Source organism: Nerophis lumbriciformis, linkage group LG19 (genome assembly GCF_033978685.3).
Source record: "Nerophis lumbriciformis linkage group LG19, RoL_Nlum_v2.1, whole genome shotgun sequence".
In the NCBI taxonomy this organism is placed as follows: Eukaryota; Metazoa; Chordata; class Actinopteri; order Syngnathiformes; family Syngnathidae; genus Nerophis; species Nerophis lumbriciformis.
In genome coordinates, this window is record NC_084566.2 from 22,406,625 (window position 1) to 22,433,227 (window position 26,603).

General features: G+C 42.3%; 1 protein-coding gene across 1 annotated transcript in view; it reads right to left on the reverse strand.

Annotated features, from left to right (window-relative positions):
- Nucleotides 1–26,603, reverse strand: part of pth1r (parathyroid hormone 1 receptor) — a 177,998-nt gene that overhangs the window by 1,276 nt on the left and 150,119 nt on the right. The window contains exons 8-13 of the mRNA XM_061979280.2: nucleotides 18,216–18,276; nucleotides 16,525–16,591; nucleotides 16,284–16,378; nucleotides 3,943–4,084; nucleotides 3,659–3,700; nucleotides 1–2,998 (exon numbers count right to left, since the gene is read on the reverse strand). The exon at nucleotides 1–2,998 is cut by the window's left edge and continues 1,276 nt beyond it. Of these exons, the coding sequence (XP_061835264.1) occupies nucleotides 2,621–2,998; nucleotides 3,659–3,700; nucleotides 3,943–4,084; nucleotides 16,284–16,378; nucleotides 16,525–16,591; nucleotides 18,216–18,276 (785 nt within the window). The 3' untranslated portion in view covers nucleotides 1–2,620. The remainder of the gene's footprint in view (nucleotides 2,999–3,658; nucleotides 3,701–3,942; nucleotides 4,085–16,283; nucleotides 16,379–16,524; nucleotides 16,592–18,215; nucleotides 18,277–26,603) is intronic.

The following is a 26,603-nucleotide window of genomic DNA, read 5'->3' on the forward strand; positions in this document are numbered from 1 at the left end:
AAGTCTTAAAGGGGAACTGCACTTTTTTTTAAATTTTGCCTATCGTTCACAATCATCATGAGAGACTAAAAGATGTTTTTTTTTTTAGTGCATTCTAACTCAAAAATAAATGTAAATAGTCCGCTTACAATGGAGTCAAGGGGACGTCATCTATTCCAATAACCAATAAAGCCCTCTAAATAACCATCCAAAAAGCGTCAACAATACTCCATTGACATTTTGTGACTTGAATATCAAACAAGTATTAGTAATATTATTATCATCATAAGCGCAGGCAAACTATTTATAGCGGGGTCGTGATCAGCTTGTGTAGCTATGATGACATCATCAGCTGGTGACCTGCTTTCTCACCTTAGAGCTTGTGAAAGTTTATTCGAATCTAGAGCATAAATAATGCCTCTCACCTTGAAAGAAGAAGGCCGAGGACATAATCCGACAAGTTAATCAACTTTGGCATCCAATTTAGACCCGAAATTGGCAAGAAAGACATGAAAAGACTGCGATGAGATGGCGACTTGTCCAGGGTGTACACCGCCTTCCGCCCGATTGTAGCTGAGATAGGCTACAGCGCCCCCCGCGACCCCAAAGGGAATAAGAGGTAGAAAATGGATGGATGGATGGATGGATGGACATGAAAAGATGCTGGGTTCAACTGCCCTTTTTCTGGCGAGGATTATAAGTAATTTTTCACCTAAACAGGAATATAGGAACATCCTAGCAGTCGGCATCCCAGTGAAAGCAGACATTGTACAGTAAGTGATGTGTTTTTATGTTTGTTGAATCTCATGAAATCTGCAGTGAGTATTAATCAGGGATGTTGTCGTATCAGTGATGTTGTCGTAGGAAAAAGTAAACCTTCTGAGGCATCTATGAAAATAATGTGCCGTATGCTTAAAATGATCAAAATATTACATAAATACTAGATGAAGCAATTCCTGAAAGAATTGCGTGTGAATACTCCAATGTTGACGTTAAACTGAAATCCTGGACATTGTTTTTATAATTGTTTAAGTACAGCACACAATTCCCAAACAGGCTGAATATTTTGAAGTTGGAACGATTTGAATCAGATAAACTGTGGGAGTTGTGGAACTTTGAAGAATGTCCCATTGATTGCAATGGGAATTTCCCAACAATTTGGGAATTTCGGGAAAAGCGGGAATTTTTTGGAAAACGGTAAAAAACTTGAATGACCTGAATGAGTTGAAATGGTTGGTGTTGGAATTTTACAAATCGGTCAATAAATGTTGAAGTAGTAAAATTTTTAATTGAGAAATGGTATGAAGGAATTCCTGGAATTTCGGAAAAACCGGGAAATTTTCCAGTTCGAAAAACAACTTAGTTTTTGGTCCTGATTAAGAGGAATGTTTGGACAGTTGAAGTGGGTTAAAAAATGTGGAAGGAGTTGTCGCCAGAAAAAAGAGTTTGAAAAAAACGGGAATTCTGGGAATTCCTGAAATTTTTTTAAACTTGAAAAAATTAAATTGAAATAAAAAATGTCCAGGATGAGCGGAATGTGTTGAAGGTGGACTGGTTTTAATCGGTTGAAAAATGTGGAAATTGTGGAAGTTTGAAAAATGGCCAATTCATTTTGAATGGGAAAAATGTCCCAGAAAACCTGGAATTCTGGGAAATCTGGGAATTTTTGGATTTTGTCCATGAAAAACCCGCGATTCCCGAATAGCTTGAACAGTTTGAAGTTGGAACGGTTTGGATCGGGTGAAAAATGTGGAAGGTAGAGTGTGCCAAAATCTGGAGAAGAAGAAGAAGTTGAATCAATAGATGAATTTTGGTGTAGAAAACCATGTGCCTGCTACCACATTACATATATACTTACATCATGTATATAAAACCCTTGTGGAGGTGTTTGGATGTTTTTTTAAGGGCTTTATAGGCAGAATACAGCGACTTGTAAGTTGACTTTCATTTATTTAATATTTAGAATGCATAAAAAAAGAAAACCATGTCTTGCATAAGGATTGTGAATGATAGGCAAAATAAAAAAAAGTGCAGTTCCCATTTACTGTAAGTGCAGCGGCAGCTTTTTAAGATCTCAGGCGGAATGTCTACATGCTCGTCTGTACATATGGTCCCATACAACAAAAACATATATACACAAAAATATTAGCAAAAAGACGACAACTTTAGCTCACAATTATCAAGTCTTTGTAAACATTGTGACTCGTATGTACATCAATAAGCAGCATGATTGCACTGGATCTTTGAAATCTTTTTTTTTTTTTTTGGTCCACTTGCAACAGAAGCGACGACACAAAGTGTGAAAGTTGCGGAACAAAAAAGTCGGGTGTCGGGGGCGTCATTCTTGACACATTCAGACCAATAATTAGCAGAAAGGTTCACAATGGACAAAAAAAAAAGCTTCCTAATATTTAAAGTAAAAAAAACACGCTGAGCAACTTTCCTTTCATTTTTCTCGTCTTTTTAAACCAAATCCTCGCACGTCTCCTTGGAGGTGGATTAAGGCTGTTTCCTGGCAACTTCAGTCTCCACAAGAACACAATGGCAGTGGATGTAAAGAAAGTAAAAAAAAAAAAAAAATGTCAGTCTGTTTTTAGACTGTCAGACATTCACTGCTATTAGGACGGTCCCCGGTGACAGATCACATGACCGTCTCTCTCTCCTCCTCCACCACAGGCGAAGGCTTCTTATCCTCCTCTTCCTCGCTGGGCGGCAAAGGCGGCGCTCCGCGCTGCTCCTCAGCGGCGTGGAGCTCCTGCTGGCCCGACGAGGGCGCCGAGTTCTCAGACACGGAGCCGTTCTTGACGTATCCCGGCAGGTTGCGGTGTCCGTTGACGGGCGCCGGTCCCAGCCGGGTGGTGAGGTGGAGAGCGTGCGGCGCCCTGGCGGTGACGTTGGTGACGCTGGTGTGCGACACCATGGGCCCGTAGCTGTACGTGTTGCTGCCACTGCGCGCCTTCCTCTTGAAGTCCAACGCCAGAGTCCGCCTGCTCCACGACTTCTTGATCTCCGCTTGAACCTTAAAACAAGTTATAGAATTAATTATCTGTCAGGATGTATACATGTAGAGCAGGGGTGTCAAACTCATTTTAGATCGGGGGCCACATGGAGAAAAATCTACTCCCAAGTGGGCCGGACTGGTGAAATCACGGCACGATAACTTAGAAATAAAGAGAACTTCGGATTGTTTTCTTTGTTTAAAAATAGAACAAGCACATTCGGAAAATGTACAAATCATAATGTTGAGGTTTTTTTTAACACTTACATGTTGCGGTTAATAGTATTCTATCTTTATTTGTCCTTATTTATACTTTCTGAATAAATTGTGTGACAATGTTCACTGATTGGTGTTAATTTTCAATCTATCAAGATAAAAAAATAATCAAAAATCAAATTACAGGATGTTATTTATGTAGTTTGATCATTTTCCTCGACTGATGTACTAACATGTGGTTTATTATTTTTACATATGTAGCATCATCTACAAAGATACAAAGAATTGCTATTGCGACATCTAGTGGACACATTTAGAAATGCAGTTTCTTTCTTTTAAAAATTTCAGCTCATTTTTATACTTAATCTCAGCCCGCGGGCCGGATAAAACCTGTTCGCGGGCCTGATCCGACCCGCGGGCCTTACGTTTGACACCCCTGATGTAGATTTTTCTGGAACTCCTTACCTCCCCGTTGCAAAAGCAGTATATGATTGCTACAAGGAAGCCCTAGAAAAGAAAGCAAATACAAACAATTGACCTTTTACAGAAGCAGCCAAAAGTTAGGAGACACCTTCTCATCCAGTAGCATGAGAAACCATCTCGAAACTACAAACAACAAAAAATCCCTACCAAGGACATGAATACAGTCCACGTTTTCCACCATACCAATGGAAAAAGTTGCATCTTCCCATTCATTAACATAGGTAAAGTGTCTCTAAACTTTTGAATTACAAGTGGGGTCTGTTTACCTGGAAGGAGTTGAAGAGCATCTCGTAGTGCATCTGGATCTGCCAGGGGATTCCGGAAACTTCTGTGTAGGGCATGGCGTTGAATATGATGTAGTGCACACCAAACAACGGCATCAGCACCAGCGTGGACTTCAGCAGTTTCCTGAAATGGTAAGAAAAGTTTTTTGAAACTCTAAAAACATAACATATACCATGCCACTCCTTTATTTCACTTAATGTGTACTAGGATGGATGAAGATGTTTCTGTTTTTTGGCGCTATTATTTCAAAAGTGTGTTCCGTTTAGTGGGTAAACCCATCCATCCATCCATCCATTTTCTACCGCTTATTCCCTTCGGGGTCATGGGGGGTGCTGGAGCCTATCTCAGCTACAATCGGGCGGAAGGCGGGGTACACCCTGGACAAGTCGCCACCTAATCGCAGGGCCAACACAGATAGACAACATTCACACTCACATTCACACACTAGGGCCAATTTAGTGTTGCCAATCAACCTATCCCCAGGTGCATGTTTTTGGAGGTGGGAGGAAGCCGGAGTACCCGGAGGGAACCCACGCAGTCACGGGGAGAACATGCAAACTCCACACAGAAAGATCCCGAGCCCGGGATTGAACCCAAGACTACTCAAGACCTTCGTATTGTGAGGTATTAGTGGGTAAACGAACCAATAATGAGAAAAAGTGTAATTTGAAATATTTGTTATTTACTTTATTACTATTCAAATTCAAATGACATTTTTTTTAATCCATTTTTTGTTTGTATTGAACAATAACAAATATATTATCTCGATCATTTCAAACCAAATAACCACTAAAAATAAAACAGTAATTTGAAATATTTTATATATATATATATATATATATATATATATATATACAAATATAATTTAAATTACTGATTTTTTTGTTGTATACATATATACATATACCGTATTTTCCGCACTATAAGGCGCACCTAAAAACCACAAATTTTCTCAAAAGCTGACAGTGCGCCTTATAACCCGGTGCGCTTTATATATGGATAAATATTAAGATTCATTTTCATAAAGTTTCGGTCTCGCAACTTCGGTAAACAGCCGCCATCTTTTTTCCCGGTAGAACAGGAAGCGCTTCTTCTTCTACGCAAGCAACCGCCAAGGTAAGCACCCGCCCCCATAGAACAGGAAGCGCTTCTTCTTCTACTGTAAGCAACCACCCGCCCGCGTAGAAGAAGAAAAAGCGCGCGTTTCATTTCCTTTGTGTGTTTACATCTGTAAAGACCACAAAATGGCTCCTACTAAGCGACAGGTATCCGGTTCATGAAAAGACGCAATCTCTCCATCCGCACACGGATTACTATTTCACAGCAACTGATATTCCTGTGAACCGCACTGTGGATACAACGGGAGCACGTACGGTGAATATTCGCACCACAGGGAATGAGAAGTCATCCTTCACTGTGGTTCTAGCTTGCCATGCTAATGGCCAGAAACTTCCACCCATGGTGATATTCAAAAGGAAGACCTTGCCAAAAGAGACCTTTCCAGCCGGCGTCATCATAAAAGCTAACTCGAAGGGATGGATGAAGAAAAGATGAGCGAGTGGTTAAGGTAAGTTTAAGTTTACACGAAGAGGCCGGGTGGCTTTTTTCACGCAGCTCTGTCCATGTTGATATACGATTCCATGCGCGCCCACATCACGCTGGTTTTAATATATTATTAAAGTTTGACTGACCTATCTGACTGTTTTTTTGACATTCCTTTAGCGCAGTTAGATGCGGCTTACAACACGGGGCGGCTTATAGGTGGACAAAGTTTTGAAATATGCCGTTCATTGAAGGCGCGGCTTATAACCCAGGGCGCCTTATGGTGCGGAAAATACGGTACAGTACATACACATATATACACACACATATATATACATACACATACATTTATATATATACATACACATACATATATATATGCATATATATATATATATATATATATATATGTATACATATACATACATACATACATACATACATGTATATGTAAATATATATATATATATGTATACATATACATATATACATGTATATGTAAATATATATATATATCTATACACATATATATATATATATATATGTATATATATATATATATATATACGCACACATACATATACGCACACATACATATACATATATATATATATATATATACACACACACACATACATATATACAGGTAAAAGCCAGTAAATTAGAATATTTTGAAAAACTTGATTTATTTCAGTAATTGCATTCAAAAGGTGTAACTTGTACATTATATTTATTCATTGCACACAGACTGATGCATTCAAATGTTTATTTCATTTAATTTTGATGATTTGAAGTGGCAACAAATGAAAATCCAAAATTCCGTGTGTCACAAAATTAGAATATTACTTAAGGCTAATACAAAAAAGGGATTTTTAGAAATGTTGGCCAACTGAAAAGTATGAAAATGAAAAATATGAGCATGTACAATACTCAATACTTGGTTGGAGCTCCTTTTGCCTCAATTACTGCGTTAATGCGGCGTGGCATGGAGTCGATGAGTTTCTGGCACTGCTCAGGTGTTATGGGAGCCCAGGTTGCTCTGATAGTGGTCTTCAACTCTTCTGCGTTTTTGGGTCTGGCATTCTGCATCTTCCTTTTCACAATACCCCACAGATTTTCTATGGGGCTAAGGTCAGGGGAGTTGGCGGGCCAATTTAGAACAGAAATACCATGGTCCGTAAGCCAGGCACGGGTAGATTTTGCGCTGTGTGCAGGCGCCAAGTCCTGTTGGAACTTGAAATCTCCATCTCCATAGAGCAGGTCAGCAGAAGGAAGCATGAAGTGCTCTAAAACTTGCTGGTAGACGGCTGCGTTGACCCTGGATCTCAGGAAACAGAGTGGACCGACACCAGCAGATGACATGGCACCCCAAACCATCACTGATGGTGGAAACTTTACACTAGACTTCAGGCAACGTGGATCCTGTGCCTCTCCTGTCTTCCTCCAGACTCTGGGACCTCGATTTCCAAAGGAAATGCAAAATTTGCATGGTTGGGTGATGGTTTGGGGTGCCATGTCATCTGCTGGTGTCGGTCCACTCTGTTTCCTGAGATCCAGGGTCAACGCAGCCGTCTACCAGCAAGTTTTAGAGCACTTCATGCTTCCTGCTGCTGACCTGCTCTATGGAGATGGAGATTTCAAGTTCCAACAGGACTTGGCGCCTGCACACAGCGCAAAATCTACCCGTGCCTGGTTTACAGACCATGGTATTTCTGTTCTAAATTGGCCCGCCAACTCCCCTGACCTTAGCCCCATAGAAAATCTGTGGGGTATTGTGAAAAGGAAGATGCAGAATGCCAGACCCAAAAACGCAGAAGAGTTGAAGGCCACTATCAGAGCAACCTGGGCTCTCATAACACCTGAGCAGTGCCAGAAACTCATCGACTCCATGCCACGCCGCATTAACGCAGTAATTGAGGCAAAAGGAGCTCCAACCAAGTATTGAGTATTGTACATGCTCATATTTTTCATTTTCATACTTTTCAGTTGGCCAACATTTCTAAAAATCCCTTTTTTGTATTAGCCTTAAGTAATATTCTAATTTTGTGACACACGGAATTTTGGATTTTCATTTGTTGCCACTTCAAATCATCAAAATTAAATGAAATAAACATTTGAATGCATCAGTCTGTGTGCAATGAATAAATATAATGTACAAGTTACACCTTTTGAATGCAATTTGTAATCTGTATGTTACTTCAATAAAGCACTGTACAAGTACTAAATAAAACAGTGTATGATATGTCTGGGCTATATCAGAAGAACTAAATTCAGCTCTAGGAATGGAGAGTAATAAAGACTGAACACAGGATTTATGTTTAAGTGGTACCAAATTATATTAAAGAATAATAGGAAAAATAACAAACATTAAACATGTAAATTCAAATGGCCATTCACATATACATCAATTCACACAACGTTCAGTTATTTACAACATCAGTATACGTGATTTAGTCCTTGTTTTTTACCAACGATGGTATGAGCGTAACACAAATACATAGTTCATTAAATGGCCCCGCTAAGTCCACGTTGTGGTGGCAGTGTCCAGAGGGGTTTTAGTGAAGGGACGGGGAAAAAGTGAAGGTTCAGGAGGACCGCAATGAACTCGTTGCGTTTTGGCAAAAAAGAAGGGAAAACAGAGGGCGGCTGCTGAGAAGCCTCCTACCAGCCCGGGGTTCGGTTGGGTGGATTCAGTTCAGCTAGTTCGGTTCCAGGCATAAAGCTTCAGACTCTAGTTCAGGGGCTCTAAGCTCGCCATCCAACCTGGCCAATTCCGCAGATAAATCACTCTCAAACACTCCCGCGGACGACCCACGGCTCCGGTAGTCGGCTCCTGCAGCAACCTCACAGTGTGTCCCTCTCGCTCTCACCGGTAGCAGCTGACTTCCGGGTTTTATGCTGTCTGCCAGCCGCGTTAAGTCACGTGACCGCGTGACGTAATGACGCACGCAAGAACAGCTTAGACGACGAAAAATAAATAGAAAGGATATTTAAATGGGGTTTTGTCACCCGGGTTACATCCTCCCCCCTTTAGATCATGCAACTCCTGATGCATGCTAAATGTCGCGAACATCCGATTTCAAAAGGTTGTTTGCTGCATACGTAGTGAACGCTTCGTCATAGGCATTGACTAAACCATGAAATAACGTCTGAACAACGGAAATGAGAGGATTACCTAACACCGCATATTGAAGGCGATTAGGAGGTTGACGCTGACGACTAGGATGACTGATCTCAGGCGTGGTTTCAACGACACGATCAGGCAAGTTCGCAGCTTCAGGTGGTAATTCTGCTGGACTGAGCAACGGCTCGATTTGGCAGGGTAATGCCTCTGCTTGGTCAAGGAGCTCTGGTTCATCCACAGGTGGGTCTTCAAATAGACCGGTTGGTGGTGTTCTGACAGGCTCAGGTGGGTTTTCACCAGGCTCGAGTTCCTCTTCTTCCACAGGTAAAGAAGCTTCAGATTTGGCAGAGGACTCCCCATCAGAAGGTGAGCTTTCAGTTTCTAAGACAGGATCGACAAGAATGACTGAAGGCACAGGTGAGGAATACACAGCCCTGGGCAGCGGCTGAGTGCGGTGTTCAGCTCCGGGTTCGACAGCGTGCGAACTCTGGAACTGAAAAGTGGTTGACGGAATCAGAACTTGAGGTCGATTCCATTCCTCTTCCTCCAGGTCTTCAAATTGATCGACGGTTACTGGCTTCCGGCTCCGGGTTACAGGGCGACGTGGTGGTGTAACTGGCAATGGATCTGGACCACCACTGGCTGGTAGAAAGGAGCATGGGAGGAGTAGATCTCTGTGGAGCGTACGATTGGGTCTATCTGCCCTGTTTTCAGGCCGAACTGTGTACACCGGCAAGTCCCCGGCACGCTTCACAACGACGTAAACATCGTGCTCCCATTTGTCTTCAATCTTGTGCTTGCCACGCAGCCTGACATTTCGCACAAAAACTCTATCTCCTTCCTCCAGACTCGACGGAGTGACTCGCTGATCGAAACGAGTTTTATTCCTTCCGCCAGATTTAGCAGCATTCCTCGAAGCAATTTCAAAACTCTCTTCAAGTCTGGACCGCAGGTTCTCAACATATTGGGAATGAGAGGTGGCTTGTCTTCTCCGCACAGGTAAGCCAAAGGCCAGATCTACCGGGAGTCGCGGTGAACGGCCAAACATTAGTTCGTATGGCGTAAAACCGGTGACATCGTTTCTTGTACAGTTGTAAGCATGCACTAACGGTTTTACATGTTCCTTCCATTTGGCTTTCTTCTTGTTCTCAAGGGTCCCAAGCATGCTGAGTAGGGTCCGGTTGAACCTCTCGACTGGGTTTCCCCGAGGATGGTAAGGGGTTGTCCTGGTCTTTACAATCCCAGCGAGTTGGCACAGTTCTTTTATCAATTTAGACTCGAAATCGGGTCCTTGATCCGTGTGGAGACGTTCAGGTATTCCATAGCACACAATGAAGTTTTCCCATAGACACTTTGCCACTGTCTTTGCCTTTTGGTTTGCGGTGGGTATGGCTATTGCAAACTTTGTAAAGTGGTCGGTGAAAACCAGAATGTCTTTAATATTGCTTTGATCGGGTTCGAGTGACAAGTAGTCCATGCAGAGCAACTCCAAGGGCCGACTCGTCTTGATGTTAACGAGTGGTGCAGATCTTTCAGGAAGTGCCTTGCGTCTCACACAACGATTGCAGGTCTTGATCTTATTCTCCACGTCAGCTGCCATACGAGGCCAGAAAAAACGGGTGCGTACAAGGTCCAAAGTCCGCTCAATGCCCAGGTGACCCATGTCATCATGTAAACTGGTCAGGACTACAGACTTCAACTCCTCCGGTAACACCAGCTGGAAAGAGACTTGTTCTCCGTCATGCCTCCTCCGGTACAATATGTCCTCTTGTATCTCCAGACGATTCAGCTCCCTGAGCAAAAGCGCAAGGTCCGGGAGTTCGCTCCTTGCCGTTGGGGGAACCTTTTCCCCAGTGTCAATTTGGTGAATGACCTCTCTGATAACTGGGTCAGCTAGTTGCTTTTCCTTGAGGTCCAGATGTGACAGGGCGGGAACAACTGGTAGGCCATGATGGTCTTCACTGGCGTAGCAGTCAGGGACTGCGTTGGCTGACAAACTCAGAGACTCGACCAGGGTAATCTGACTTCCTGCGGAACTGCTGGGCTGACTGGTGACAAGACAGCGGTGGCAGATGGCAGATACAATGTCTGGGTCGAGTTCTTCCACTTCACTCTGTTCAACAACATGTTCTTCCGTGAATTTGTTAATGAGGTCCCAGTCCTTCTGCACTGACAGGTCAGCAGGTTGGTTGTGAGGGCGGCGTGATAGAGCGTCGGCGTCGAGGTTCTGCTTTCCGGCTCGATACTGCAGCTTGAAAGTGTAGGTGGACAGAGCAGCAAGCCATCTATGACTGGCAGCATCCAACTTTGCCGATGTTAACAGGTAAGTGAGCGGGTTGTTGTCAGTCACTACCACAAAGTGAGCCCCGTACAGGTAGTCATGAAACTTCTCACACACACTCCACTTCAGCGCAAGGAATTCTAACTTGTGTGCAGGATACCTCGATTCGCTCGTTGACAGGCCCCGGCTGGCGTAAGCGATTACTCTCAGCTGGCCTTCCTGGTCTTGGTAAAGAGCCGCTCCAAGCCCTGTGGTGCTGGCGTCAGTATGCAAGATGTATGGACGCTTTGGGTCGGCGAAGCCAAGGACTGGGGAACTGGTCAACTTCTCAATGAGTGTTTCAAAAGCTTGCTGGCAGGTAGGTGTCCATCGCTCTCCGAAGGGCTGTTTCGTGTCATGAAACTTTGCTGGACTCGATCTCTTCTGGGACTTGGAGGTAGGTGTATAGCCCCGCGTCAAATCATTGAGAGGTTTGGCGATGACGGAGTACCCCTTTATGAACCTCCGGTAATATCCAGCAAATCCTAGGAACGACTTGAGCTCCTTCAAAGTTCTTGGAATTGGCCAGGTTTTTAAAGCAAGAATTTTGTCCGGATCGGTCTCGACTCCCTTCTCCGAAACTATATGTCCCAAGTACTTGACAGACTTCTGGAAAAATTTAAATTTCTCGGGAGAGAGCTTCAGACCATATTCTTTTAGACGATGCAATACCCGCAGCAGCCTCCGCTCATGTTCTTCCAGTGAATCCGAAAACACGATGAGATCGTCGAGGAAAACCAGAACTTCCTTTAAATGGAGATCCCCCATGCTTTTCTCCATTAACCGCTGAAATGTGGATGGAGCGTTTGTTACCCCTTGGGGCATTCGGTTGAACTCCCAAAATCCGATGGGCGTTACAAAAGCTGTCTTAGCTTTGTCTTCTTCATTCATTTCGATCTGGTAGTATCCAGATTTCAAATCCAGAACGCTGAACCATTTTGAACCGGTCAAAGCGGAAAGAGACTCCTCCAGATTTGGCAAGGGGTAGGCGTCTTTAACCGTTTGAAGGTTCAGCTTCCTGTAATCGATGCACAAGCGTATGTCCCTGTTCTTCTTACGGACCACCACGATTGGTGACGAAAATGGCGACTCTGATTCACGAATGACACCAGCCTCCAGCAGGTCTCTGAGATGTTGTCGGACGGCCTCGATGTCATGAGGGTGAATGGGTCTGGCTCTGTGTTTGAACGGAGTTTCGTCATCCAGCTTTATGTGATGTTTCACTTTGTTCGTGCGTCCAAAGTCCAGTTCACTGAGTGCGAAGACGTCCGGGATCTGATGGAGTTTCTCCATGATTCTTGTCTTCCACTCTGGTGGAATAGGTGACTCTCCAAAGTTCAGCTTTAGATTGATGCGAGGACTTTCACATGGTGAACAGCTTGTTGACACGCTGTGCGACAAGATCTGCGGTGACACGGCAAGTTCTGCGATGGTGGAGAGAGGTGGGATGGTCACATCCTGGTCCGACTCGTTACTCAGGATGACCGGAATCTTCTTGTGGGATTGGCTTGGGAGCATAATCAAAGAATTTTTGACACACAGCCCACCTGGCAGTGGTGAGGCGGGATGCTCCACAAGCGCCCACTGACCGGGAGACAGCATGCTGGTGGGGATGGAGCCATCGACGACGGTAGTGCGCCCAGCAGGGATGAGGACAGGCGACATACTGGCTAACCTCACAACGCCGTCGCAGCCTTGTTGTTGTTGCTGGTGGCGTATTTGCAGCAGTTGCAGCACTGCTCTGTAGCCATTTGCCGTCGGCTGGAAGTTGGAGAAGTCACTCCCCAAATGCTGGTTGTATAACGGCTCCAGTGTATTCATGCCGATTAACACCTGGGACTGATGAGCTTTGTCGTCAGGAACAACCAGCGCTAGCGTTGAGACGTCAAAATCAGCTCCCAGGAACTCTCTTGGAAAGGTGACCACCATCTCCACATATCCGAGATACGGAACGACCTGTCCTGCAGCTCCTTCAACTTGCAGTAAGTCACGCAGGGGTTTCACCGGCTGGTCCGCAAAATGCTGGTTGTAGAACGAGACTGGGATCGTAGTTACTTGCGATCCGGTGTCCAACAAACAGTTGAATTCTTCGCCAGCGATTTTGATGTTTGCTGTACAGCGGGATCCGACCAAGCCTTTAGGTAACCGGGATGGAACAGCAGTAGTGCTTTGAGTCATTTCTTGACATTTGACATATTTCTTCTTTGGGTTGGGACATTGTGGGTCCACAACAGTTCCGGTTTGCCCCACAACTGGAACTGACTCTAGTTTAAAGATGGTCTGGACGAGAAGTTCGATCTTTGCCAGCTTTGTTGCTTTTCTGCAAACTGTTTCTTCTTGGCAGCAACCAACGCAGAGTTCGGGGGGTTATCACAGTATGTCCTTATGTGGCCATCTTCACCACACCGATAGCAGTAGCCAGGCTTGGGAACAGGAGACGGGTTCTTTGGTTGCTTGCCCGCCCCCTGGCCCTTACCCGACATACCACCAGGCGTGGGCTTGAAAGCAGCAGACTGACAGGATCTTGACTGTGCAGCAGTGAGTGTTGCGAGCTGCTTCTGGACGTTGGCCAGCTGTTTAGCGAGCTGCTGCGTGACGTTGGTGAGAGCAGCAATCTCTCCCCTCTCTGCACTGTCTGTGTAGGCGTACTGCGCATGGTTTGCAGCCCTGGAGCGTGAAGAGCCGAGATGTTGCTGCATACGGATGGACTTTGCTGCTTCACGATCCTCTTCAGTTCGCAGCAAGAGCAGAAATTCAGCAAACGTTGGGGGGTTCTTTTTCCTTAGTTTCAGTTGGAGTTCTGTTATTAGGGAGTTGTTCCAACAGCCACGGCAAAACTGAGTCAGAAGGTGTCTTTCAAAGTCTTTGTTCAGTACACCGCCTCGTTTCACAGCCTGGTTCAGCGCCACCTGTAGACGTTGTAGGTATTTAGACGGTTTCTCTCCAGCATCCTGGAACGTGTCCATAAACTTGGCGTATAGCTCATCACCATCCTGGACCGTGCCGTATGCTGAGTCAAGTGTCTGTAAATACACGGCTGGAGGAGCGTCCGGTTTCAGGTGCTTCACCATATCCGCAGCAGGTGGTAACAAGCTATCGAAGATCTTGCGTGAGCGCTGTAGGTCGGACACGGCAGGATCCTTCAGTAGCAGCTCTACCCCGGCACGCCATGTGTCATAATCGGACTCTGTTGGAGATCTAGGCGATCTTCCTGAGAAGGCTCTGAGACGCTGCGCTGACAGGTTCATAGCGCTATCGTCGTTCTTCACGATATGTTCGACTACATAACGTTGAACTTCAGGGGGGTTGAGATTACCGTGCAACATGACTGGCGGAGGGGGTCTTGTGCTGGTTCGAGCTGTAGGATCTGGCTGGACTTGTGGCGGCAGTTCCACGTGCTGGTTGGAAGCGGCAAGATCAGCCGAATGCTTTTTACTGTCTTCGGAAAGATCCTCGTCCTCAGTGGCGGTGGTGTGGAGCTTGTTGACCTTCTGACCAAGCAGAGACATCACCCCACTTAGAATGATTGAAAAATCTTGGCCGGTCAGTTTCGCAACTCTTTCTAGCTCAGAGAGGTAATCATTGGTCTTTCGCTTCCCTACCTCGTCCGCGTAGACTGTAGCGAGTTCTGAAATTTTATAAGCCACTTTTTCCGTATCACACACATACGTATACGGCAGAAGTGGACGTAACGCAACCAATGCGGCGCCTGAGCTGTACTCTACGACAATCGAAAAATGAAAATCGGATTTGGGTTCATCTATAATTTCTTTTTTTGAAATAGACCCGTACTGCTGTAAAAATTCAACTACTTCGCCGTCTGTTTTAGTTTTTGTTGCGTCTTCGATCAAAACTGCATTTGGAATCTTAATGCCATGTTTCTCGAATATTTCCATTTTTCCAAAACAATAATATAAGTACCACAAAAAAAATTGTTCAGTTATTTCCCTCCACTCCTGGCTAGCTCGCCACGTTATGTAACCTGTATGTTACTTCAATAAAGCACTGTACAAGTACTAAATAAAACAGTGTATGATATGTCTGGGCTATATCAGAAGAACTAAATTCAGCTCTAGGAATGGAGAGTAATAAAGACTGAACACAGGATTTATGTTTAAGTGGTACCAAATTATATTAAAGAATAATAGGAAAAATAACAAACATTAAACATGTAAATTCAAATGGCCATTCACATATACATCAATTCACACAACGTTCAGTTATTTACAACATCAGTATACGTGATTTAGTCCTTGTTTTTTACCAACGATGGTATGAGCGCAACACAAATACATAGTTCATTAAATGGCCCCGCTAAGTCCACGTTGTGGTGGCAGTGTCCAGAGGGGTTTTAGTGAAGGGACGGGGAAAAAGTGAAGGTTCAGGAGGACCGCAATGAACTCGTTGCGTTTTGGCAAAAAAGAAGGGAAAACAGAGGGCGGCTGCTGAGAAGCCTCCTACCAGCCCGGGGTTCGGTTGGGTGGATTCAGTTCAGCTAGTTCGGTTCCAGGCATAAAGCTTCAGACTCTAGTTCAGGGGCTCTAAGCTCGCCATCCAACCTGGCCAATTCCGCAGATAAATCACTCTCAAACACTCCCGCGGACGACCCACGGCTCCGGTAGTCGGCTCCTGCAGCAACCTCACAGTGTGTCCCTCTCGCTCTCACCGGTAGCAGCTGACTTCCGGGTTTTATGCTGTCTGCCAGCCGCGTTAAGTCACGTGACCGCGTGACGTAATGACGCACGCAAGAACAGCTTAGACGACGAAAAATAAATAGAAAGGATATTTAAATGGGGTTTTGTCACCCGGGTTACAAATTACTGAAATAAATCAAGTTTTTCAAAATATTCTAATTTACTGGCTTTTACCTGTACATAGCAAGTTAGCAAAATAACTCTTAAAGTTAAGAGGTGGGTTATCATGAAACTTTTAGGAAATGCCTGAAATGGGATGAGGAACAACGTAAAAGATTCTTGGCCTGATTCGGAATATGTATTTTTCTTATTTTACGTTTACTCTGTGTGTGCCAGCAGCCCCGCAGGGACAAACAGTGGAGCTCCTGATTTTTATTTGATATTTGTATTTTACTTGTACAGATAAAATAATGTAATTACATTATTTAATAGTAGATTTTTGGTCCTGAACCAAACATTGTTTTTTCTTTTTTGCCGTAGAACTGGAGGTATTTCTTATCGTAGCTACATGAGTGAAGGAAAAACAAGATAAACAATTTCAGTATAATGTCACGTACTTCACTGACACTCATTACATTGCACAGGTGGCAGTGCTTAACTGCTTTAAAAATATCCAACTAATCATGGCCACGGTGTTCTTACCTGTACTGCTGCCTCGTGTCGCACCTGCCGGCGTTGGTCTCTCGCAGTTTGGTTGCCAAGACTCTAATGATGTTCAGAAATAAGATAAAATTGACCTATAAGAGGAAATAGATGATAATTACAGGGGTCATAATGACAAGTATTATCCAGCAGCAGCAGTATATACAGCAGGAGCTATGAAACACCAATAATTTCCTTCACAACAGGGTGTGTGTGTGTGTGTGTGTGTGTGTGTACTCACCACAACAGCTGCCAGAATAGGCACCTGATATATCCATTTCAAATTACCCGCGCTTAAATCCCAACACCTGAACAAGATGCACAAGGAAACTGGGATTAGCGAGAGATAAAGTACATGATTCGCGGTCATTTAGTGTGAGACATTCGCCTGCCAATGATTTCCACCTCCTTCTTTTGAAGAATCAACAAGACGTCGCTTAGCAACATCAACCATTACTCGTCGACAAATCAATAACACGTGAGGTCATAAAAGTGAGTACACTGCTCACATCTCAGCAGCCATAGTAATGAAACGTGGATGTACTATACTTTAGACAGTGTATGGTTTTAGTGTCCAGTCATTGTTGTCTAAATAACTGTCTTGGCTGCACGAGTGCTGCCGTGCATTGGGGGAACTTGAGCCAACACATTCCAGCGTGCACTGTTGACATTGTGAAGCGAAGGAGAGCGTGATCGCTCTTGGAGAACTGATTTTACGACCGTGCATCTTACCAAGGAACAATATCATAGAAAAGCAGCACTCGTGCAGCCTCAGACCCTGGCCGTACCGCCGTGCTCGACACAATTATCTTATGATAATGACTGTGTTAAGACACTTTCATTGGATGGTAAGTCTGTACTGCCAGATCTGCACACTGACTAATCTAAAGTACAGTGGTAACTCCGCTAATTGTTATGCTTTAATTTGCAAGCAAAAATGGGAGTCACAAGCATTCCCGCCATGAGTTGGCGTAGCAAATGTCCCAGTGAATCCTGTAAGATCCAACCAAAACATCTGATCTCACTCGCTAGCAAAAAATCAACATATGGTAGCTTTGTTTTTCCAACCATAGGAAGAAGGAAAGTGAGTGTGAAGGACATTGCTAGGGGGAAGAAGTGGATGATATTCATTGAATTAAAGAAATAAATAATCAAAAATATTCAAGCAATTGGAGCGAATATGGGGCTGAGTTTGCGTTATACTGAAGCACATTAGTCGCATCATTTTGGTCTTGACCTCTGTATATATGATAAGATTATTGCAGATCTTCAAGATGCAACCTTTTAATCAAATTTGAATAATAGGATATTGAGACTGATTTGGTGGATTTAAAGATTCCTTTTTTATTTGTATTTATAAATGAAATTGTAAATGGGTATTTGGTGGGTAGATTTTGAAATGGATTGTATTGTACTGTATTTTGTATATTATATGATGATGTATATTTTAACTGTGGGTCCCTGTCCATAAGCTGTATGCTTCTACGGATGACCTTTTTGCAGAAGCACTCTGATATTAACAAAAGACACAAAAATTAAATACAAAACTATGTCTGACTGTAAATACATAAATTAATAAACAATGTGTCCAACGGCAGCCAAGAATGTTAAAATAATTTCTAAACATTTATCCATGAAAATATTGAAAAAGCTGCTGATGGTGTGTTTGACAGGAGAAGCAGCTGGAAAGTGATACTGTAGAAGTCCACTCTCCAAGGCAAATTCTGCACATTATTATTACATTACTTCATAAACTTATGTAGTTGTTAGTACTGCATTCTATTGTATTGTTTTCATCCAATATTTCTTATCTATCTTCAATTAGAGATGTTGATTTGAGATACAAGTGTTTGGAGTTAAGAGCTTTGTCACCAGAACCGATTTAGCTCATAAATTAAGGTACTATGTGCTAAAACCACAGATGGTACTCACTCTGTGTCTGCAAAAGTGGCCCTCACTGTCGCCCAGACGCTCACAAAAATAGCCGGCACGCCTGCAACATCAAAACATTACAATTAATAACAGTAAGAAGCTTCTAAACACTCGTTATATACACCCAACACAACACTGAGTACTGTCAGATTAATCACACATTTTGAATTTGAAATAATCAGGATTAATCACAGCAAATTACTTGAAATTAACCTAAAAAGGACCCCAATAGTATGACACACATTGTACAAACCCCAAAACCAGTGAAGTTGGCACGTTCTGTAAATCCTAAATAAAAACAGAATACAATGATTTGCAAATCCTTTTCAACTTATATTCAATTGAATAGACTGCAAAGACAAGACACTTAACATTCGAACTGGAAAACGTTATTTTTTGTAAAAATGAGCTCATTTGGAATTTGATGCCTGCAACACGTTTCAAAAAAGCTGGCACAAGTGGCAAAAAAGCCTGAGAAAGTTGAGGAATGCTTATCAAACACTTATTTGGAACATCACACAGGTGAACAGGCTAATTGGGAACAGGTGGGTGCCATGATTGGGTATAAAAGCAGCTTCCATGAAATGCTCAGTCATTCACAAACAAGGATGGGGCGAGGGTCACCACTTTGTGAACAAATGCCTGAGCAAATTTTTAAACAGTTTAAGAACAACGTTTCTCAACGAGCAAGCTATTGCAAGTAATTATTACGGGCCTTCGATCCTTCAGATGGTACTGCATCAAAAAACAACATCAGTGTGTAAAGGATATCACCACTTGGGCTCAGGAACACTTTAGAAAACCACTGTCAGTAACTACAGTTTGTCGCTACATTTGTAAGTGCAAGTTAAAACTCTACTTTGCAAAGCTATTTATCAACAACACCCAAAAACGCCGTCGGCTTTGCTGGGCCCAAGCTCATCTAAGATGGACTGACGCAAAGCGGAAAAGTGTTCTGTGGTCTGATGAGTCCACATTTCAAATTGTTTTTGGAAACTGTGGACGTCGTGTCCTCTGGAACGAAGAGGATAAGAACCATCCGGATTGTTATGGGGCAACGTTCAAAAGCTAGCATCTGTGATGGTATGGGGGTGTATTAGTGCCCAAGGCATGGGTAACTTACACATCTGTGAAGGCACCATTAATGCTGAAAGGTACATACAGGTTTTGGAGCAACATATGTTGCCATCCAAGCAACGTTATCATGGACGCCCCTGCTTATTTCAGCAAGACAATGCCCAACAACTTAAGCTGTACATCAAGCAAGAATGGGAAAGAATTCCACCTGAAAAGCTTCAAAAGTTGGTCTCCTCAGTTCCCAAACGTTTACTGAGTGTTGTTAAAAGGAAAGGCCATGTAACACGATGTAACACAGACAACTTGTTTGCAATGTGTTGCTGCCATTAAATTCTAAGTTAATGATTATTTAAAAAAAAAAAAAAAAAAAAGGTTTCTCAGTTCGAACATTAAATATCTTGTCTTTGCAGTCAATTCAATTGACTATAAGTTGAAAAGGGTTTGCAAATCATTGTATTCTGTTTTTATTTATTATTTACACGACATGCCAACTTCACTGGTTTTGGGTTTTGTATAAACACTAAACACACACCTGACCTGCCAGGTAATCATCTGAGGTGAAGGTAAAGGAGCGTTAGCGCTCAAAATAAATTGTGTGAATAATCTGCAACTAAATAATGCAATATTTTTTTGTGATGGATCACATGAGTTGACTTGTTATTTTTGAGAGGCCGTAATGTGAATATTTATTTTTGCAGCCATGAGCTGAACCCGGAGACGTCTTCCCTCAAACATTTTTTGAGAAATCTGTCTAAACATGTTAGTGACCACTTGTCCTTTGCCGAGATAATCCCATTCATCTCACAGGTGTGGCATATCAAGGTGGCAGCATGCACGCTTGTGCCAAAAAGTGCAGTTTTATCAGACGGCACAAAGCCACAGATGTCACAAGTGCTGACGGAGCGTGCAATAGACATGCTGACTGCAGGAATAACCCCCACAGCTGTTGCCCGTGGATACAATTGGATGTTCATTTCTCTACAAAAGGCCATTCTGAGAATATGGCGGTCCGTCTACTCGACCTCACGACCGCAGACCAGGTGGAACCACACCAACCCAGGACTTCCACACCTAGCATCTTCACCTCCAAGGCAACTTCCCAAGAGTGATACCAATGGTAAGCGACCAATTTATTACTTATTACTACCCAGAGAGGTCACCGTTGACATTTTAACAGCTGTTTAGCGCCCCACGCTAGTGTTAGCCTTGCCCCGCTTTCCCGACTGCATGATGCTATCAACAAGTATCCAGAAAGAGCCTTTGTTGGGTCTAGGGCAGGGGTCGGCAACCCAAAATGTTGAAAGAGCCATATTGGACCAAAAATACAAAAACAAATCTGTCTGGAGCCGCAAAAAATTAAAAGCCATATTACATACAGATAGTGTGTCATGAGATATAAATTGAATTAAGAGGACTTAAAGGAAACTAAATGACCTCAAATATAGCTACAAATTAGGCATAATGATGCATTATGTACATATAGCTAGCCTAAATAGCATGTTAGCATCGATTAGCTTGCAGTCATGCAGTGACCAAATATGTCTGATTAGCACTCCACACAAGTCAATAACATCAACAAAACTCACCTTTCATGCACAACGTTAAAAGTTTGGTGGACAAAATGAGACAGAAAAAGAAGTGGCATAAAACACGTCCTAGAAAGTCGGAGAAAGTTATACATGTAAACAAACTACGGTGAGTTCAAGGACCGCCAAAATTAGTAAGACAAAACGGTGCTCGCCAAATACTCGAATCAGTGAGACATGTTTAATATAAACAGTGTGCTTTGTAACAATTAGGGAGGCTTGTGTCATGTTTGTCGTCCTACAGAAACCATATTAAAACAAAAAATAAATGTTTTTCCCCTCATCTTTTTCCATTTTTCATAAATTTTTTAAAAAGCTCCAGAGAGCCACTAGGGCGGCGCTAAAGAGCCGCATGCGGCTCTAGAGCCGCGGGTTGCCAACCCCTGGTCTAGGGACTTTAACAAAGCCTGCTTAAAGAATATGCCCCTCAGATTTGTGCAATAAATCCAGTGCTCGACTCGAGTACTTTGGACCGGATTTACTCTAATCTGAAGTTCCTAAAACTGTTCCTCTCCCACGCCTGAACACATCTGACCACCTCTCCCTGCTCCTTGTTCCTGCCTACTTTTGGAGCCGATATTCATTTACTGTAAAAGTGACATTTTGGCGTCAAAGTTTAGAATAATACTATTACATAACGAAGTGTGGATCGACACTAGAATACCACCGATACCAGATCTTTATGCTCTTACATCGATTCTCAAATCAAAATATCATTACTTTTGATACTTTAGCTATTTAATGTATAGTGTAAAAGCAGTTCTTTACACTGCTTTACACAGTGTAAAGCAGAGGTCCCCAAACTACAGCCTGATCCGGCCCGCCCGTGTCCAAAATCCGGCCCGCGGGAAGTCCCAAGTTTAAAAAAATATATATATATTTTTTAAATCTGTCCTTTCTAATCAATTTTCTACCGCTTGTTACTCTGAGTGTCTCCTAGCCACTCAGGCAAATCATATTAAAGTTAAAGTTAAAGTACCAATGATTGTCACACACACACACGAGGTGTAGGCAAAATGATTCTCTGCATTTGACCCATCACCCTTGATCACCCCCTGGGAGGTGAGGGGAGCAGTGAGCAGCAGCTGTGGCTGCGCCCTGGAATCATTTTTGGTGATTTAACCCCCAATTCCAACCCTTGATGCGGAGTGTCAAGCAAGGAGGTAATGAGTCCCATTTTTATAGTCTTTGGTATGACTCGGCCGGGGTTTGAACTCACAACCTACCGATCTCTAGGCCACTGAGTATTGTTTAAAAATGTTTAACGTGACATCAAGTGCGCCGTAGTCGATAAGCTTCTTCTTTTTCTCTACCTTCTTGTTATGGAACTTTCATCCTCCGCTGTTGCCATTTCTAATATAAAGTAGTGGACAGGTTGGAAAACTGGGTGGGGATCTCAGGCACAGTTTTAAGCTGGTTCAAGTCATATCTACAAGATAGGAACTATTTTGTTTCCATTGGTGACTTTGTATCAGAACCAACCAACAATCAGGTTCAATCTTGGGGCCGACTTTATTTAACATCTATATGCTCCCACTAGGACAAATCATGCAAAATAATAACATTGACCATCATTGCTATGCCGATGACACCCACATCTATGTAGCGCTATCACCAAATGACTATCGCCCCATAGATCTTCTGTGCCAGTGCACTGAGCAAGTCAAACACTGGATGTGCCAACATTTCCTACAACTAAATGAAGATACAACTGAGACAATTGTTTTTGGTGCTAAAAAAGAAAGGTTTAAAGTCATCCAACCTTCAATTAGAGATGTCCGATAATATCGGCCTGCCGATATTATCGAAATGCGTTAAAATGTAATATCGGAAATTATCGGTATCGTTTTTTTTATTATCGGTATCGGTTTTTTGTTTTTATTTTTTTTAATTAAATCAAAATAAAAAACACAAGATACACTTACAATTAGTGCACCAACCCCAAAAAACTCCCTCCCCCACACAAAAGGGTTGTTTATTTCTGTTATTAATATTCTGGTTCCTACATTATATATCAATACAATCTGCAGGGATACAGTCCGTAAGCACACATGATTGTGCGTGCTGCTGGTCCACTAATAGTACTAACCTTTAACAGATCATTTTACTAATTTTCATTAATTACTAGTTTCTATGTAACTGTTTTTATATTGTTTTACTTTCTTTTTTATTCAAGAAAATGTTTTTAATTTATTTATCTTATTTTAATGTATTCATTTTTTTAAAAGTACCTTATCTTCACCATACCTGGTTGTCCAAATTAGGCATAATAATGTGTTAATTCCACGACTGTATATATCGGTTGATATCGGTATCGGTTGATATCGGTATCGGTAATTAAAGAGCTGGACAATATCGGATATCGGCAAAAAGCCATTATCTGACATCCCTACCTTCAATCACTGTCCCTGAAAACCTCAAATATAGCCAGAAATCTTGGGGTTATTTTAGATTCTGATTTACATTTCGGCAGTCGTAACAAAATCGGCCTACTATCACCTCAAAAATGTAACAAGACTTAGAGGGCTCATGTCAGCTCAAGACTTAGAAAAACTTGTACATGCCTTTATTACCAGTAGGCTAGACTATTGTAATGGTCTCCTTGCAGGTCTTCCCAAAAAAACTGTCAGCTTGTTCAGAACGCTGCTGCTAGAGTTCTAACAAAGACCAAAAAATGTGAGCACATTACACCAATTATTAAATCCTTACATAGGCTACCTGTACATCAGAGAATTGATTTCAAAATCCTCCTGCTCACATATAAATCACTACATGGTCTAAGGCCGAAGTATATCGCCGATGTGCTCCCACTATATAAGCCCTCTAGATCACTAAGATCTTCTGAGACCAATCTGTTAGCGGTTCCCAGAGTCAACTCAAATCAAGGGAGAGCATCATTCAGTCACTATGCAACAAATAGCTGGAATAAACTTCCTGAAGATGTCAGACTTTCCCCAACTCTGACGATTAAATCTAGACTGAAAACTTTTATGTTCACCTTAGCTTTCAGCTAAATCTTTTAATCTTTTAACGTCCGCACTGTTTTTATTGTTATTGTCTGCATTTTAATTTTGCTTTTATTTTCTTTCATTTCACTTTGTTGTCTGTGAAGCACTTTGAGTCTGCCTTGTGTATGAAAAGTGCTATACAAATAAAGTTGCCTTGCCTTGCCTTGCCTAGTGTAAAGTTCTTACTTATATCTGTCAGTAAACTCGCCATGAAATCGCTAAAACATACCGGTGTAGTGAGTTTACATTATTCGGTCGGACGGTTTTTCACAGGACACATTTCCGGCATTGTTGTTGTTTCCGGATAAGAAGATGCTGCTCTGTTATTGATTTAAGTAAAGTGTGAATATCATTAAAACAGTTAGCTCCATCTTTTGACACTTCTTCCACTCCCGTCCTTGCACGCTACACAGCTACAACAAATATGACGGGGAAAAGACACGTAAATAAGACCGCCAACAAAACTGCGCATCCGGAAGCGACTTGAAGGTGATCTGTAAAACATAATCTATTAAACATTTTGACCAAAGAACCACCATTACACGTTATGTAGACGTCCAGAAACAGCGGGAGGCAGCGTGCAGGTCAAAATGTATCTAATGCTTAAACCAAAAATAAACAAAAGGTGAGTGCTCCTAAGAAAAGGCATTGAAGCTTAGGGAAGGCTATGCAGAACGAAACTAAAACTGAACTGGCTACAAAGTAAACAAAAACAGAATGCTGGACGACAGCAAAGACTTACTGTGGGGCAAAGACGGCGTCCACAATGTACATCCGAAAATGACGTGACAACCAACAATGTCCCCACAAAGAAGTATAAAAACAACTGAAATATTCTTGATTGCTAAAACAAAGTAGATGCGGGAAATATTGCTCAAAGGAAGACATGAAATTGCTACAGGAAAATACCAAAAAAAGAGAAAAAGCCACCAAAATAGGAGCGCAAGACAAGAACTAAAACACTACACACAGGAAAACAGCAAAAAACTCAAAATAAGTCACGGCGTGATGTGACAGGTCGTGACAGTACACCTACTTTGAGACAAGAACTATATTGATGCATGGTTGGACTTTTTACTGTCAACTGAGTTTAATTTGTTTATGATTTCTGCTGGTGGTGTGCCTCCGGATTTTTTCAACGCAAAAAATGTGCCTTGGCTCAAAAAAGGTTGAAAAACACTGCGCTACGGCAAGATTTTAATCGTCGGAGATTTTAATGTACAAGTTTGTTGTCCTTCTAAACCCATGGCCGGAGAGTTTTTGGACTTGGTAGAAGCTTTTAATTTGTAGACCACAAGGAAGTGTTTTCCATTTAAAAACAAAACAAAAATTATATGACTCCTTTAATGCGCCATATAATCCGGTGCGCCTTATATATGGAAAAAGATCGAAAATAGACCATTCATCGGCAGTGCGCCTTATAATCCGGTGCGCCCTATGGTCCAGAAAATATGGTAATTAAAATTTTGAATGAATAAACAGCTCCCTGAAGTTTTGTATCCCTGAAACAATTTGCATCCCTTAATATTGTCAACTGTAACTAATGAAATGATTCCAAATTCTCAAAGTGTTGACGTTGACAGACTGTTAGCAGGCTGACCATCTAGTAATTTGTTACAAAAATAGAAAAAGGTATTTAGACGACATAAAGTACAAAACTTAATGTACCGACCATCAAAAGCATTATTTTGGTAGAACCATGGGTTACATTATTAACATCTTTATCAAGGTAGGATCAAAACAACCAGCATGTTGTATTATTGAGCGTTATCAAACAGCCTACACACACGTACACACTGCAGCAGCATGTACAAAACATTTCAGGGACACTAATCTCGCACTGGAATTGGAAGCTTCTCGTGCGGCTATTCTGTATCCTTTTTGTGTGTCCCCTCAATTAAACGAGACTGAGTTTAGTTTGAGTTCTTTAATCGCTCTTTCAATCACACAAACATGCATCTACACGAACAGACTGTTTCCATATTGATCATCTCAGCAGCAATTGTTTCAAGGGATTAACAGACACGTCGTGAGGTACTATAAACTAGCAGAGTTATTATGGTTTTCACTGTAATTCTGCTCATAGCAATGTGACCAGTAGTTGTGACATGTCGAGGTCTAGGTTGTTTATAACAATTTCATATTTTTCGTAGCTTCGACACATCTGTACACTTTCTCTGCAGGGAGTTTGACCAGCCTGCCTAAGACATTGGCTTCTGATTGGCTCTGCCTCTTACTGATGCGTGGTTTGCCTAACCAATCAGGTGGCTTCATGGGCGGGACAAAAATGGCAATTTTATGATCGTTACCCTTTGAAATGATAGTAATGGTGATAAAATAGGTTGAATTTTACTATTCATTATAAATATTTAAAAAAAGGCAGCTGCCGATATGTCAAAATGCCAAACATCGGTCGATCTCTGGTACAGACACTGTCACTGTGGATAAACTAAGCCAGATCTATACTAACTTAAAACCGTGGATGACCTCAGTCAAGGCATTTTTTGAGGGCCCAAAACTCTTCCTTCCTCTTGGGGGACAGAAAGCAATACAGCAAGGCTAGATTCTACTTAACTTAGACTTAGACTTCCTTTATTGTCATTCAAATTTGAACTTTACAGTACAGATAAGAACGACATTTCCTTGCATTAGCTCGTGGTAGTGCAGGATAAAATAGCAATAAGGTGCAGAGTGTTTGCATTTACCAAATAAGGTGG